At 41.8% G+C, this 16,507-nt stretch overlaps 1 protein-coding gene and 1 long non-coding RNA gene across 3 annotated transcripts in view; one reads left to right on the top strand and one right to left on the bottom strand.

The window, feature by feature from the left end:
• The window catches only part of NPSR1 (neuropeptide S receptor 1), a 96,204-nt gene that overhangs the window by 64,929 nt on the left and 14,768 nt on the right, over positions 1 to 16,507 (top strand). For both annotated transcript variants that reach the window (XM_045006384.1, XM_045006383.1), the window contains one exon: positions 3,781 to 3,982. In XM_045006384.1, the coding sequence (XP_044862319.1) occupies positions 3,781 to 3,982 (202 nt within the window). The remainder of the gene's footprint in view (positions 1 to 3,780; positions 3,983 to 16,507) is intronic.
• The window catches only part of LOC123364340, a 30,410-nt gene that overhangs the window by 6,318 nt on the left and 7,585 nt on the right, over positions 1 to 16,507 (bottom strand). The window lies entirely within an intron of this gene.

Below are 16,507 nucleotides of genomic sequence, written 5' to 3'. Positions count from 1 at the left end.
TGCAAGACAGTGGAAAATCAAGTGCTGCCCGTAGCCTAACCCCAACTTTTACTCTATACACATCTAATTCAATAACAAAACACATCAGAAATAATAAAACATGCAATAAAGAATGGTAGGATAATGATCATCTAGAATCAGACGGTTTAAACAGTTCTTTCATATTTAGAGAGCTGTTCAAATATGATATAATTAATCCTCAAGCATATTCAGTAGGTGATACTGTCTCAGTTTTAGACAGGGAAAATGGAGCGGAAACACAATGTGACATGATCAAAGCCATAAAGAGTCAGTGTCAGAGCTGGGATTGGAATTTATAAGTTTGAGATTCCCAAGTTCTATCCATTACCACTACAATACATCCAAATCTCATTTTAAACCAGCAAAGTCATGATTTTATTTTTTGTAAAAGAAAAGCTTCTCAAATCTGTCGATTAAAACATCCTATTCAGAGACAGGTTTTATTTATACTTTACATAGTCTAGTTATAGGACACACCAGCCACAAGGCACTGGAGCATTTACAAAAAACAAGAACACATGTAAGGCAGCTACCCTATACTGGCCTGTTCACACAGAAATGTCTCGGTCACGTTAAGTGGTGCTTTGAGCAGTGGCGGATTAGTGACTGGGCCAACGGGGCCCATGCCCATGGGCCCCAGCCAATTGGGAGCCCCCCGAAAAATGGGTGCTCCGCACCATGATCTGTTTTGCCTAGTGCTCCTGTCGTGGAGTGGTGTTGAGGCCAGGGGCATGCCGTGCTCCTGCTGGGGAGTGGGAGAAGCCCCCACACCTCGAATCCACTTCCTGACAGAAGCACTGGGTGGGCGGGGCAAGCCCCTGCACCCCGACTCCATTTCCCAGGCGGGGGAGAAATTGCAGGCAGAAGGGGCCCCCACTTGCTCTGGCCCAGAGCCCCACAAACCCTAATCTGCCTCTGGCTTTGAGCATGAGCTAGCTGGCCCATCGGGGTTGTGGGTGGAAGCTCAAGTGTTGCTGACACTGGAGCTAGTGGGAACACAGCTACTCTGTGCTACTAATCTAAACACTGCAAAACAACACTTGAGCAGCACAATGGAACTGCTCTCACTTGAGCTAGGCTAACTTAAGAGTTAGCTTGAGTGAGCCACACCAGAGTTAACACTCCAGTTAAGACAAGCCCTCAGAGAAAGCCTGTGAAACAAGCCCTGCCGTATACTCCAAAAGCACAAGGTCTGTTGGAGCCGGGGCAAGGAAGAAAATTCCAAAGCCTCTTAATAGAAATTTTCATTAATGGCAAACAAAGAAAAAAATGATAATACAAAAAAAACAAGCAAGAGACATGGATTGCTCAGAATGCTACTTTAATTTGTAATTAGGGGGTTTTTTAAAGGAAAAGAAAAATAATGTCACTGATGTGCATTGAGCAGGATCTCGCATGACCACATCAGAGCTCTGGACATAAACACTTTGCCTTACATAGCGCCTTTCATGCCTTAATTTCAGACCTAGCAGACCAGACTCTGATGTACCCCCACCATGAGTGTTTCCATTGATTTCAGAGGGACTACTTGAGTAAGATACTGCTCGTGGTAATTAAGGGTATTAGAATCTGGGCATAATTAAACACATGTGATGCCTTTGCAGCCACACATACACCCTGCCTTAGCGAGGGACAGCAGTTAAGTATTATTGTACCCATTGCACTGGTGGGTTTACTGAGAAAAACTGGTTATAGAGGCTGCACAGGGCCACTAAGAAATTCTATGGGAGAGCCAAAAGTTAGAGCTTCATACTCCTAGCTCCTTATTCTACTATTTTAACCACTAGACAACCTTGTTGCCTCAGTTCTTCATTGCAAATAAGCAGTTCCTATAGAAATCTGAGATAAAGACCTTGAAGGTTAGCTAGCCTATTTTTCTGCCAGTTCAGGTTTTTCTCTAGAATATTTTCTAGCACTTTGCCTAGTCGAGTTGCAAACATTTGGACTTTCAACCTCATCCCCTGGTAAACTGAAAGATCTGTCAGGAAATGATTCCCAAAATGTACCCTCAATTTTCTTTTCATTAAACGTAATTCTTACTACTCAATATTTCTTTACATAATCCTTCTCCCTGCATAATATTTACCTCCTGCATCTAACCCTCTTGTTGATCTAAATCAGTGGTTTTCAAACTGGGGTACACGAACTCTCAGCAAGGTGTACACAAGAAAAATCCTATAATGGCAGACAATGCATTTTATTTAATAAGACTTGGCAATCTAATTGTAGATATAGTATGACCCTATCTCAGATGGGGATAAGCAACAAGTCGGTAGCTCTCAACCAGAGGTCTGGGGCCCCCTAGAGGGACTTGAGCAAGTTTCAAGGGGGCATCCAAGCAGGGCCAGCATTAGACTGGCTGGGGACCAGGACAGAAAGCCGAAGTCCCACGGCATGGGCCTGAAGCCCAGGTCCCTGTGCCCCACCACTCAGGACTGAAGCTGAAGCCTGAGCAATGTAGTTCATGGGGCCCTCTGTGGCGTGGAGCCCCAGGCCATTGCCCTGCTTGCTACCCCTTAATGCCAGCCCTGGCTTTTATATGCAGAAAACCAGTTATTGTGGCACAGGTGGGCCATGGAGTTTGTATAGCATGTTGGGGGGTGGGGTGGGAGGCTCAGAAAGAAAAAGGTTGAGAACTTCTGCAGTAGACAACATTTGGAAAAGGGTATGCAACCTAAGCATTTGAAAACCACTGATCTAAATGTTACGGATGTCCTCATAGCACTTTAGATAATCAAGCTTCTATTGTGCCGATCATGTGTAACATTTAAAAGTAAGGGTAAATATTAGAGCTGATGTTGGATGCCACAAAAATTTTTAAATGCTTCTATTTACTTTTATAGTGCTCTTTTAAAATGATTGAGCTTCAAGAAGTATAGATTTTAAAAATAGCCTCCTGCTGGGCACAATTTAATGGGATTTTCTACTTCAGCATACAATCAGTCATCTGGGGATTTAGACCAACACTTGTCAAAATATCTGAGTGCCCAGGAAGTATGAGATATGATTTTCCTATAGACCTGTCTTCCTGCAATCCTCCAGCATTCTCAGTAAGTGAGATCCTTGGCTGCAGTAAGCCAGCATAGCTCCATTGACTAGCTAGCCCACTCTCTCAAAATAAACTTCAGTGTCTACATCTTGCAGTGCTGGTTAAAGTCATAACAACCAGGGCCGCCCAGAGGATTCAGGGGGCCTCAGGCAAAGCAATTTTGGGGCCCCTTCCATCAAAAAAAGTTGCAATACTATAGAATACTATATTCTCGTGGGGGCCCCTGCGGGGCCTGGGGCAAATTGCCCCACTTGTCCCCCACTCTGGGCGGCCCTGATAACATCCTTCCTCTGTCACCTGCAGGGCAAAGGCTTCTTTTGTTTCTGACATGCCATCATGTTGGCCTCAACCTTGCTTTGCCCAGGCAAGTGGGCACTTCTGCGCAAATCCATACCATCCTTGTTTGAAGAAACTTCTTTGTCTAGGTGGTATCTCTCAAAGCTTATATTTCTGACTTGTTGCCAGTGAGCTGGGTCTCTGACAGAGCACTTGACTTCTTGATCAACTGACTTCTGTCACAAAAGTAACAAAGAAATCAAAAATTTCAGTCATAAAATTAGCTGACAAGCTCCTTCCATTTTCAGCATCAGCCTGGAAATTAGAATCCCCACCTACCCATCCTTCCTTTAGGCTGATGTATATGTCTAAAGAAACATCACAGAAGGGCCAGGACCTATGCTAATAAAAATCTGTTTGGATTTGTTGAACAGAAAAGCAGGCGAAAGTTCTCATCATGGTGGCATGGAGCCTCTCGTTTCTGTTTTCAATTCCGACTCTGATTATATTTGGGAAACGGCAGCTATCCAATGGGGAAGTGCAGTGCTGGGCCCTCTGGCCTGATGACTCCTACTGGATACCCTACATGACTGTGGTCGCTTTCCTGGTATATTTCATTCCTTTGATTATCATCAGGTAAGAACCCGGTATACACAATGGCTATCTGCAGAAAACATCTAGCTGGCAGGTGTGCCGGCAGTTTTTAAAACTAATTAATTTGGCATTTGTTTTATATAAATGTTTTATCCTAAATGTATTTGATATAACCGATCCAGAGTAGAACTCCATACTTGTCCAGTTTATTAACGGGTCTCTCTTACTGTATGAGCCCCTGCACTTAATATTGCATAGAAGTTGCCAAGAGTAATAGTTATAAACATTTCTCTGGACAAGAATAGAATCCACAAGTGGATGACTCTCCATAACTGCAGGCTTTTTAAAGGACTCTTTATAATATGCTGTCTCCCTTGATATTTATTGAAGAATATTTTTAATAAAAGAACAGAAATGGCATTTACTCTAGTTACCCTGAAACTTAGGGAGTGAGGACACTTTCAATTTCATGTTAGCGTATCAAAAATTGATTACCAGAAGAGGTAAGGAAGTGTTCTTCTCTCCTTCCCCATGATAGTATTGTACAAATTGGGTACATAATAATAAATAAGTACAATTTTATACTCTACTAGTAGATCATCATCCACCCATGGATCTCAAGTGTTTTAAAAACATGAATGAATTAAAATTTTTCTAACGTTCCAGTGAGGTAGGTAATTATTATTCCCATTTTGCAAGTGGGAGAAATTGAGTCACAAAAAGGTTATGTGACTTGCCCAGTGTCACATGGAAAGTCTGCAGTAGAACATGGATCTCCTGATCAGGGCCAGCTCCAGGGGTTTTGCCGCCCCAAGCAGCCAAAAAAAAAGAGAAAAGCCGTGATCGCAATCTGTGACAATTCAGTGGGAGGTCCTTCACTCCGACTGGGAGTCAGGGACCCTCCCCCGAATAGCTGGATGTGCTGCCCCTCTCCAGAGTGGCCGCCCCAAGCAGCTGCTTGCTAAGCTGGTGCCTGGAGCCGGCCCTGCTCCTGATAGCCCAAACTGCACTTAAGGGATTGGAGGGGCAGGATTTGAAGGGTCTAATGCCTTCCTGTGAAGCATCCACCATTGGTCATTGTTAAGGACAGAATACTGGAGTAGTTGGACTATTGGTTCATTTCTGCAGGGCAAGAATAAGTGTAAATATTCTGTTGTAAACTACATACTGTCTGGACTGAGATTAGACTAAAGTAGTGGCTGCATCACTTCCAATATGCATTGCAAGGGAGACACAGCATGAAAACTACACAAATTTCAATAGCTCTTGTGTGACCATTCATTACCGAATGGATCATCATGGCAAATCCCAAAGGGATGTGCCTCCTTGCAGCTCAAGGATCAACCAGATCAATCTCTGGCTAGCTCCTAATGGTGGTCTGGCTAGTTATTCAGTTTGTCTGTAACACCGACAATCTTATCATGCCACTGAAGCCTTTTGGAGTCCATGTGATCACCAGGTGTATAGCAGCATTTCTTGATGCACATGCTTTGCAATTCATTGGTCTTTCATTCCAATGTCTATACTAAGAAAGCTACTGAAACCAAACCAGTGCTAATGGAGGCAGCATTGATACAGAGTTTATATAACTGTGGTTCTATAGATCTGAAGTTTTGTTGCAAGCTTAATGTCACGGTGTCCCCACAGAGGCCATAGAAGGTCCTGAAATATGGCAACAGCTTCTGTTATATGAGCGTCTACATTTTGCAAGCATCCTCCAGCACTGTCTATGATTCTGCCCAAAGTATTTGATAGTTGCCACCAGCTCAATGTCCCATCCAGAGAGTTAATATTGGAGCTGGAGGCTTCTTGATGGCAATGGCCAGGAACTCTATTTTATTCTGATTAATAACCAGACAAATGCACGTTGCTTCTTGCCCACCCAAATCCACCATCCGCTGCAATGATTCACCAGACGAGCCAACAAGACAATATTAACATAGTCAGAATCTGAAAGCAGAATGGTATTCAGCGCAATGCCAACAGCTACCTCTTCAAACTTATGAATCAACCAATCAGTGCAGATATTGAACAACTGTGACAAAACACAGTCTTGTTGAACTTCCATGGAGACAGGAAACCACATGTTGTATCTGCCGCTGTCTCAAACACAGCCTTCTGTTCCATTGTACAGCTCTATCAATGACACTGTTTCTACAAATGCAGAGTTGTCTCTGCAGAGCCACAAATATACTCAATGCACTGAATCAAAGGCCTGATGGAAGTCTATAGAAAGAGCTGAATTTAGTAAGCCATGCACAGCAATGTTAACAAGAGAGCATTTTGAGAAGTGAATGGGTCCATCAGTGATTAAGTTTCACTGTGAAGTTCATGGGGATGGATATTTATTGACATGGCAAATTCCTGCATTTGCTCTTCAAAAGCAAATAGTTTCAGGACAAAGGTGCCTGTTAAGGATCTGCTCTCCCATTCAATAGGAATAGGATCAGGCCCTACATGTACTTGCTTTACAGGACTATTCCCGGGTCAAGTGTTTCATTTTTTATTACAATGTCTCATGCTTTAAGTTAGGACTGATTCTCATCTCACATTGGTTTTACTACAGTGTAACTCCTTTTATTTCAGTTGAGTTACTCCTGCTTTACACCCATGTAAATGAGAAGAGAATCAGATACAAAGTTGTTGCTTTCCATTTCACTTGCTGTAATCACTGGGTGTAAGGCCCGTGTTATACAGCAGGTCAGATTGGGGTGGGGGAACAGGTTAAGGCCAGAGGAAACGTCTATGATTATCTGAACAGGATATTTCAGCCATTTATGGCCTGGAAGCAGTTCAATGAAGATGATACTTTATTTGTATCATCTGGGACATTGGATAGTGACTAGGGTTAGGAATATTGACCATGTATCTCTATTTCAAACATGCTTACTCCGGGTGACACCCACAACTAGCCTTTCTAGTACAAAAATGAAGAAGCCAGACAGTACTGATCAGGGCCGGCTCCAGGTTTTTTGCCGCCCCAACCAAAAAAAAAAAAAAACGGGCGGGGGGGGGGGGAAGTGCTGCCGCTGTAGCAAACCCCCCCACCCCCGAAAATCGGAGTGCTGCCACCGGAGGGAAAGGACTGCTGCCCCTTGAAAAGTGCCGCCCCAAGCACATGCTTGGAACGCTGGTGCCTAGAGCCAGCCCTGGTGCTGATGGCCCATCAGGAAAGACAATGGGCCCTGGAAGAACTTAACCTTCCTGAGAATACTCCAGAGAGCCTGTAAGTAATGACTGCTATGACTCATCAAGGTATGCAAGGACATGTAACCAGGCCATGTGACTCTGGACCCCATGTTGGGATGTCAGTTTTTTTCCCACAAACTGAGTTTCGGACAAATGGTTCCAGCCATATGCTAAAGCTATATAAGGCAGGGAGTGACATCATCTGTTGTTCTTCACTCCCCACACAAGGAGACTCCTGGAAACACCTAAGGAACAAAGTCTGAACTGGGGGAAGAGCTGGACCCTGGCTAAAGAGATTTTTAGCTTGTGTATGAAAACCTGGGGATTACAAGCTGTAAAGCAGAGGTTCTCAAACTGGGGGTCAGCACCCCTAAGGGGTTATGAGGTTATTACATGGGGGGTTGTGAGCTGTCAGCCTCCATCCCAAGACCTGCTTTGCATCCAGCACTTATAATGGTGTTAAATATATTAAAAAGTGTTTTTAATTTAAAAAGGGGGGTCACACTCAGAGGCTTGTTATGTGAAACGGGTCAGCAGTACAAAAGTTTGAGAACTACTGCTGTAAAGCAAGTGTAGCTTGTGCCTTAAGAAACTGCAGCCTGCTTATATCATCAGCCAGGGTGAGAATTTGCTAATTCATATCCTACTTTTCTAGTATTTTAGGCTTAGTTTGCCATTTTTGTTAATTTACTAGGTAATCTGTTTGCTATCACTTAATCTATCTTTTGTAGTTAATAAACTTGTTTTTGCTTTATCTAAACCAGTGAGTTTGAGTGAAGTGCGTGGGAAATCATAGCTCGAGGGGCAAAGGCTGTTGTATATTCCTCTCCAAATTGAGGGGAGGCAAACTCTGTGAGCTTACACTGTACAAATCCCTGTGCACTGAAGATGGTATAATTTGGGGGTTTATGCTCTGGAGGCAGTGCATAGCTGGGGGGCTGAGAGTTACCCTGGTTGTAGCCTTTCAACTGTTGCTTCGTGCAGTGGCTGGTCAGAGAGCCTGTATGTAACTGTAGCTGGGTGTGTCCCTACCTGTGTTAAAGCTGGTGGAAGTGCAGGGCCGGGAGTGGGTCTGCAGCATCTCACAGCACCACAGTGAGAGAGGGAGCCCAGGCTGGTGGGTTACAGGGCTCAGTGGTAACCCCAGTTCCAGGTGGCACCCCAGGGGAGAACCCACCACACAGCCCAGGATCTGAGACCCCACAAGGAGGGTGGATCTCAGAGCCCATGCTCCAGCCTGACCCAGAATGTCTATCCTTCTATGTTTAGCCCCACAAGCCCAAGTCAACTGACCAGAGCTTTGAGACTTGGTGTGAACATATCCTAATGTCCCTCAGGTGGAGAAGTAGGAAGAATGTACAGTAAGTCACCCAAAGGAGAGCATGGGGCCAATCAGCATGGATACTAGAAGTTGGTTAGGTGGCTAGTAACAAAAGTGAGAGAGAGAAGACCCTGGAAAAGAGCAGAATAGACACAGGCTGAGTATTTTATGAACCAGAGGTTGACTCATACTCTACTTCTCTTCTGTAAATTCAGAGCTTCTGGCCTACTTAGACAAGGCTGGATACAGCCTTAGACTTAAGCATTTTTGTTCCCTACATCTTTGAACTTGACTCAGTTTTCTAATACATTTTCCTTTATTGAAGTATACTTCTGGTTTTAGTCTGCTTTGAGGGATATTCCTGGTCTGTCCCCAGGAGAGATCAATGATTCCTTAGCCTCAGAGGCTAAGACCAGTTTAGGTTCATGGCTAAAGGCACAGCTCAGGTAGTCTTTTCCCATAAGACACTGTTAATGTTGTGATTCTAGTCTACCTAAAGCCTGGGGAAACCAGTAAAGAGGAACATTAAATAGGCTCCCACAATACCACAAATACATGGTTAACTTCTATTAACTATTATTTTGGATATGCATAGAGTGACTTGACAGATGGAATTTCCAGAGTTACAGAAGCTATTTAACCTCAGACACAGACCTCTACCTGTGAGTGAAAGAAGCAGCTCCACCATATGGAAGAGTGTGTTTGTCCTATGTGTAATTATCCAGAGAAGTGTGGTGTTAGGTACACAACCTAGACATTGAACCTTGAACCATTGAACATTTCTTAACAGCCTTGAAAATGCCACAGGTAGCAGTATGGAGTGTAGCGATAGCCATGTCGGTCCCAGGATACATAGCAGTAGGTTCTCCTGGCTAGTGGAGCCAGTCTTTGTTGTTTTGCTTTGTTTCTTTTATTGTCTGCTGAAATAAATATTCCAAGAGGGTTTCTTAGTTGTCTCTGTTCCTAATTAAGTTAATAGAAAAGCACAGTTGTGGCAACTTTTTTCTCCACATAAATTGGTGAGTCATCCTATATGACATGACAGAAGAGCTATTGTGTGTGGGTCCCTCAACCAATTCTCATTAGACCCAGTAGTATCAGTCTGATCTATCCCACAGATGATGCAGGAAGCATGTGGGTCTTTATCAGCTTTTTGTTTCATTATACCATAAGTGGCAGCAGATGATGTTGTGATCATCTCATCCAGACTGCAATAGTACTGCCTAGGTAAGCCAAATGCTAAAGCCTATTGGTGCTGATGTAAAGTGATGGGAACATGTGACCAAGTAGCTTGATGTGTTGTGTTTGCAGCTTCTTTTGCAATTAGTGTTCTGTAGTTTTAATGTTTAGTCATAGAGATTGGTTCTGCAGCTTCCAGGAGCAACTGACATCTCCAGCAAAACAAAATAACTGTAAGATCATGGGACCTTTGGTGGCTCAAACCATCAATTTCAGCTGAGCATCTGTCAACTAAAGCTTTTGCTGATACAACTTGGCCTAAAGTCATTCTCTAGAGAAAAGCAATAACTTTTGAATTCTGCTCATAGCCAAGTTAACTTTGTTAAGCCATCCATCCTCTTGTCTAGATTGCACAGCTGTAACAAAGTCATCATTTGTGCCTCTTAAAGGGAAGAGAAAAAAAGTCTCAGATGGAAAACACCTGCTGGATCATTCTTTCATCCCAGGAAGGATTATTTCTTCTTGTATATTTTCATGTTCTAAAGGTAGGCTAGTTTTAAATAAGAATGAAACTTGAATGAAGTTAGAGAACAAAAAAGGATAAACAAGGTACATACAAAGCAATTTAAAAGCGTAGTGTCTTTTTTGGGAATGTTTTATACTGCAATTCTAGGACAAAATTCTAGAGAAACCGACAATTTGGGAATAATTTTGAGGTCAGGAACGTCTTAAGAATGGCTAACATTCAGAAAATTGTGTGTCTAAAATTTAGAAGTTTTCCATGGGAAAACTCCTACGTCCTCTATTATAGATATAAACGCCCCTCTCCTAGTCATGTTGGTACACTTCTCATTACATAGAATGTCATAACATATATTGACTGCAAAGTTGTGCTGTGTCTAGTGGTCAGACTTAGATGTATCCAGCTAGTCAGAATCAGAAAGCAAGCAAGGAGACTTTAAATACACCTATAATTCAAAATATAATATATCGAGATGTTTTTAAATAAGGCTTCAGTTGAGGAAGGTACTTAGGCATGTGCTTAAATCCATTTCCATCCTTGTTCCCTGCTTAACTTTAAGCAGGTGCTTAAGCCCTGTTAAGGTCCATCTGATTTAAGCACCTATTTCAAAGTAAAGCAGTACGTAGGTGCTTTCCTGAACTGGATGGGTTTCCTGAATCATCGCCTAAGTGCTTGAAGAAACTAGATCATAGCTTTTTTTTTATCCTTCATCTGTGGAATTATGCATTAACAAGCGTACTTGAATCTAAACATTCCTAATTATACTAATTTCATATATAAGTGAGAAAAGCATTACATGGTTTTCACTCCTCCACAACATGCAATTCATTAACAAATGAAATGTGTAACAGACTGACAGTATCCTGAACAAATTGTATGGAATTAAGATTAAGTTTGCTGAATTAAGATAGACCTTATTGAATTAGGGTTAATATCTTTGGGGTACATCATATTAAAAATGCAATCATATATAGGTTATTGTGGAATTGTATGCACTTTTTATGGAAGGGGGCAGATGCTAATGTTCTTTCTCCGTTAGCGGCCCTTTGAAGCCACCCCCTCTACAGAGATGAACATATACTTGTTCAAACTGGATTCTCCACGGACCAACAGATTAAGTTTTTTTTTGATAAATAGCCTGGTTTCAAACTGGATCAGGGCCTTCTTCCTTATCCAGAAAATGGACAGGATTTCTAGTCCATGGAGAGCCCCAATCCTTAGGGTAGGGTTGGAAGGACCGGACCTGCTGAGGCCTCAAGACGGTGTGCTTGTTCTGAGCCGAAGCTGTGATGCACTTATAACAATAAGGAAACCCCTTGCATGGTGATTTGAAGGACTGCTCCTGCCAGAATCTACATTAGGGTTGGGGTGAACTCTGGTAAGCTTATTAGCATTCATGTATTGTTTTTTGTATGTTTTCTCTCTAGTGATTTTTACTTTAAGAAAAAATAGGCTTGCACAGAAAGGGCTGTGTGGGAGCTTATAATATAGCAATTATGCTGTTGTCTGTCTCTGAAGAGGTAGAAAGCAGGTGTGCTTGGGCAGCCTGTCTCTGCTGAGAACAGCACAGTGAAGGCAGGGAACTAGGCAGCCAGGCAATACCCTAGTCAGACAGGAGAGAGGACAGAGCAGGTTTCCACTCAGGAGAGGTAACAGCTTGGAAGCTGGAAGCCTGAGTGGATGCCCTGGGTGGGCCACTGTGGGGGAAAATACAGGTGCAGTCACTCTGAACTGTAACAAAATGTGCTTTGTTTTATCCTGCCATTTTCTAATGAGAAGCTACCTTTGTACATAGGCTCAATCCCGTAAGGTGCAGGATGCTCATTGACATCAAGAAATGAATTGCAATGAAAGTGCTTCACCTGCAGAGCAACCAGCCAAGCCAGCAAATACAAATAGCACCTAGGACCAGATAGACATTAGCCTTCCTTCCACCATGAATTTATACTTATTGTATTACAGTGGCATGTATGTAAGTACTTAAAAGCATTAGGCTAATGCTTTTAGATGCATATTACATTTGATCACAAAGAAGGCACCATCTCAAAGGGAGGAGGGAGAGAGGAATTGGTATTAGATCTGTAATATTCCTATAGTACTTTACTACATGACAGTAATTATAAAAATGAGAGACATAATTTAGTAAACTGAACAGGGCTTTTCTTTTGTCACACAGAAAAACTGTCTTTAAATCAAGATGCCATTTAAAATCCCCCACGCCTCTGTTTCTGTCAAGTCCTCCCACCCCCATCTCCTTCAATTTTACTGGAAACTAAAATACCCCCCACTGAACACACAAGCACAGTGTCACAGAAGAAAGGAATATGTCTGGACAGGAAGTCAGACAACTTACTGCATTTTACTTAGAAAGAGATTTTTTTTTACAACAAAACATGAAAATAGGGAGAGAACATTTCTATAATAACCTCTTTTGTACACCCGCTTCATCTACTCTTCAAATCAACTCTTGATTCAACAACATTGCAGATACATTTGAAACATGTTTGAAGGCACTGTTAGGTGCAATTCATTCTAAGTTAGCTCTGTCTGAATCTCTATAAAGACTGTTCGCTCTACAGGAGTGTACTGATTAGAATATTACATTGTCTGGGAGGGCACATCCATAGCATAACAAGGGAGAAGCTTTTACGTCTTCAGACATAAAATGTAACTCACTATAAGTATTCAAGTTTGACTGAACAGTTTTTTCTTGTCATAGTCCAGTTACCATACATGTCTTTCAGGTTTCTCTCATACTGCAGCTGATTTATAGCACCTGCTATTGTAATGAGCTGGGTGAAACCCTATTATGGGTTGAATTAGAATCTCGTTCAAACTGATGCACGGACAAGACCTTCATTTAAGATACATAAAGACAGGGAAAGGATCACATCTAAAGCAAGGCCTAATAGAACCTGCCCGGAAACTAGCACCATGTGGTCAAAGGTTTCCACTGGGTACTGTGACAAGGGTAGGGAGGGGAAAGGAGAGAACCCAGAAATGGAACAGACAAGAACAGGGGGGCAGAGGCAAGGAAGCCGAGCAGTACCTGTGAGCACGGTGTGTACCCTGGAGAAAGCTAGACAGTGAGCTTATAGGTCTGTTGGCCAACAAGGCTTCAGGCTGTAAACTGAGAAATCATTCCTTTTGTTCTTAGTCCGTTCTGCGTTTGGAGAAGCAAGACTTTGGTATTTTCTTTGGTGCAATCGTGTTTACAAGGAAACTGTAGAATTCATCAATTTCTACATCCACTAGAACATCACCCAGGGCACTGAAATTTAAGGCAATGGCAACATGACCAACTCTTGCAATTGTATCACAAGTCTCACAATAGTTAGTGTTCTCGGTAATGGCCCAGCCCTTGAAGGGAACCTAAGCTTTTGTTAAAACAAAGTACGTTTCTCGCCCTCCTGGTTGCAGAGAAGAGCCCCCAAAATGTAACCTGAGTGTACCCTAAAGGATCAGAAACCAAAATGTAAACAATACGAATACAAATATACTGATATTACTTCAGAGCTCATTTTGTGGCCTGGATTCATGACTTTTGCACAGTTGGGGATGGCAATACTGCAAAGGTCCAGAGTAACCTAAATCTAGGAAGATCTGTTCCTACAATTAACGTCTCATCTCCTCAGAACCTCAGTCTCAGCAACCAAATAATATATTATTTCACTTTCCTCCCCTTCTATACATTTATTTAAAGAACCACCTCCCATTTAATACAGTTATAATCTAATATGATCTATAATCTAAAATCTAGTATACCTGGAGTTACAAGGTGAGCGGTTAGGGTCTGAACACATAAGGAAAAATGTAACCTACACAACTAAAGTTTCTTTTTTCTTTTTTTCCTTTTTTTTTTGCTTCAAAACCATAATGTTTTCAACACAAAATGATAAATCAGCCCAGGATTGTTTAAAACACCCACAAGGCTTAGTGAATCTTTCAGCAAAGTGGGAGCTTGCATTACACCATGAAAATCAGAGTTTCATGCATTTTGGTGTTTTGTTGTGAATGTTTTACTCAGCTCCACTAAGCATGAGCCAGAACTAGTTCAAATATAAAAGGAAGTAATCAGAGCCTCTTCCCAAAGCACATGATGAATCATGTGTGGGTTATATGTACTCTTCATTACAAAAGCTCCTCCTGAGTCATTCCTTTTTGTCAGGGGAGAATCAGAAATGCCAGAACATGACAAAACAGACCATTTTCCACAGTTCCTTCAGTCATTATTCAGACAAAATTCCCAACTATTCTGGAGGTGATATTTCCAACCTGCCTGAAACCAAGATGACTAGGAGTATCAGCAAACTGCAGTAGTGACATGTCCAGTCTCATTTTGGGTCCATTGCTACAAAGTGCCATCATCTGTGATTGAAGTCACTTGGCCAGATTCTGAGAAATGCTGAATACTGCAATTTCAATAGGAGTCAAAGGTGCTGATTACCTCTTGGGAATCACCTGATATGCACACCCATTAATGAGGGGACAATGTCTGTGGAATGATAGCCACTGGAGTCAGTGGATATTGACTTCTGTCAGAAATTCAGAATCTGTGAAAGGTTTGTGTTCTGTTTAGTGGTTTATTTAAACTCACAAATTGTCCTTTCCTGTGCTTTAATCTGTTAAATATAGGAGCAGTATTAATAACACTAGTCACTTATTTAGTACAAGTCTGAATTCACAAAAAAACAAAGTAGTTTGAAATACGGAGAACAAAAGCTGCAAGATGTTGGGGGGGAAGGAGGGGGAAATCAGAGTTCCAGTGGAACAATCAGACTGCAGCAAGGGGAAAAATAAGCAGAGAAAAAGTAAGTAATCAATATTTGAAAAGAAAATGCAGTTTAAAAACAAGATGCTAGAGTGAAATAGAGGCCAGATATGACAAAAGGCTAGTGAGAAATCACTGAACAGGAATAAAAATACCAAAGCTGGTTTATTGATTTTGATTGAGTAGTTTCTGCTTCTGAGTCCATCTAAGAACCTAGAGGCTAGCTTCTGACATTACAAGTAATGTCAGCCTGACAGTTCACTTAAATAATTGTAGGTATAATAGGTGTGTGAAAGCAAATTAGTCAACCATTTACATGTCATTGCCAACAATTAGGAGGCATAATACAGCCATGCATCTGCATGGTGTTACACATAGCAGACAAAAAGCAACAATAGAAAAACTTAGATGATAATTACAAGCAATTTCACAGAAAATGAATTTAAGTCTGTTTATCAACAACATACTGGTGTTGTGAGCCTATAAATATTGAGCCTGGATGAGCGTCTACCACAGTATATTTATCAAATGAAAAATACAACCGTTTTGTTTTTTTAAAGCTAAGTAGATTTAATGTTCAGTAATGTTTTTCTGATTCTGAGGATCATTAACACCTGTATGTATTGTAACAAACAGACATTTTATATCAAAGAAAAGTGATCTGACTCTCCTTCCAGAGCAGCAGCTTGCAGGGCATCCCTCTGGAGTCCCTCAGCAAATCTCAAAAAATAGGAACTAAGCAATTTCTGCCTACCACAGGCCTTAGCTTGTAATCCATCTTACATTTTCCCGCTGGCTGCCTGGCTGCCATTACATCCTTCCCACAGAATAAGCACCCCAGACCCCCTCTCCTAAGTCTCTTTCACTCAACTGCATTGGGCTCCTTTCTTTTAACTCCTTCCTGAGTCTGCCACACCCTCCAGGTGTAACAAGTTGGGGTTAGAGTTCTCAGGCAAAATCTTGGTCCCAGTGAAATCTATGAAGTCAATGGGAGTTTTTTCCAAAGAGGCCAGGATTTCACACATAGTTCCTGTCACCCACCCTAGTTGTCATGAAAAGGGCTTGTTAGAAATATTAAATCTATATCAAGAGACGTGTAGAGAAAATATTGTCTGTTGCTAAATTATTTCCGTTGAGACTACAAGGTTGTGCGCCCATCTACAGTCTGCTTATATCTTGACCGTGACCGCTGATACAATTGTGCACAGTGCATAAAGATGGCTGTACTTTTGTACTACATTCCACATCTGTTTCTTATTTTCTTTGTCTGCCATCTCAGTCTCTCACAGATGGGAACTGCTTCCTATTCTTTGAGACTGTCTTTTCTGTTTGCTCTTCCTTCTTAAGAAAGAAGTGAGGACTTGAGCCTTAAATACATTCTCATTTTGCCACGGCTTTGAACACCTAAGCAGAAGCCTTCGGTTAACTTAAACTGAAAATAAACAACAAAACCCAATACCTGAGCTGATAACACGGGGAACTTTTTAAAAAGTACAAAACTTCACAGTTGTTTATAATTCCATGACTTTGCAGCTGAACAATAAACACCAATGGAACTGAACAGCTAACTGTACTTCTAATTTG

Source organism: Mauremys mutica, chromosome 2 (genome assembly GCF_020497125.1).
Source record: "Mauremys mutica isolate MM-2020 ecotype Southern chromosome 2, ASM2049712v1, whole genome shotgun sequence".
NCBI classification, from domain to species: Eukaryota; Metazoa; Chordata; order Testudines; family Geoemydidae; genus Mauremys; species Mauremys mutica.
The sequence above is the reverse complement of the archived record's forward strand: the minus strand, read 5'-3'. Positions and strand labels throughout refer to the sequence as shown.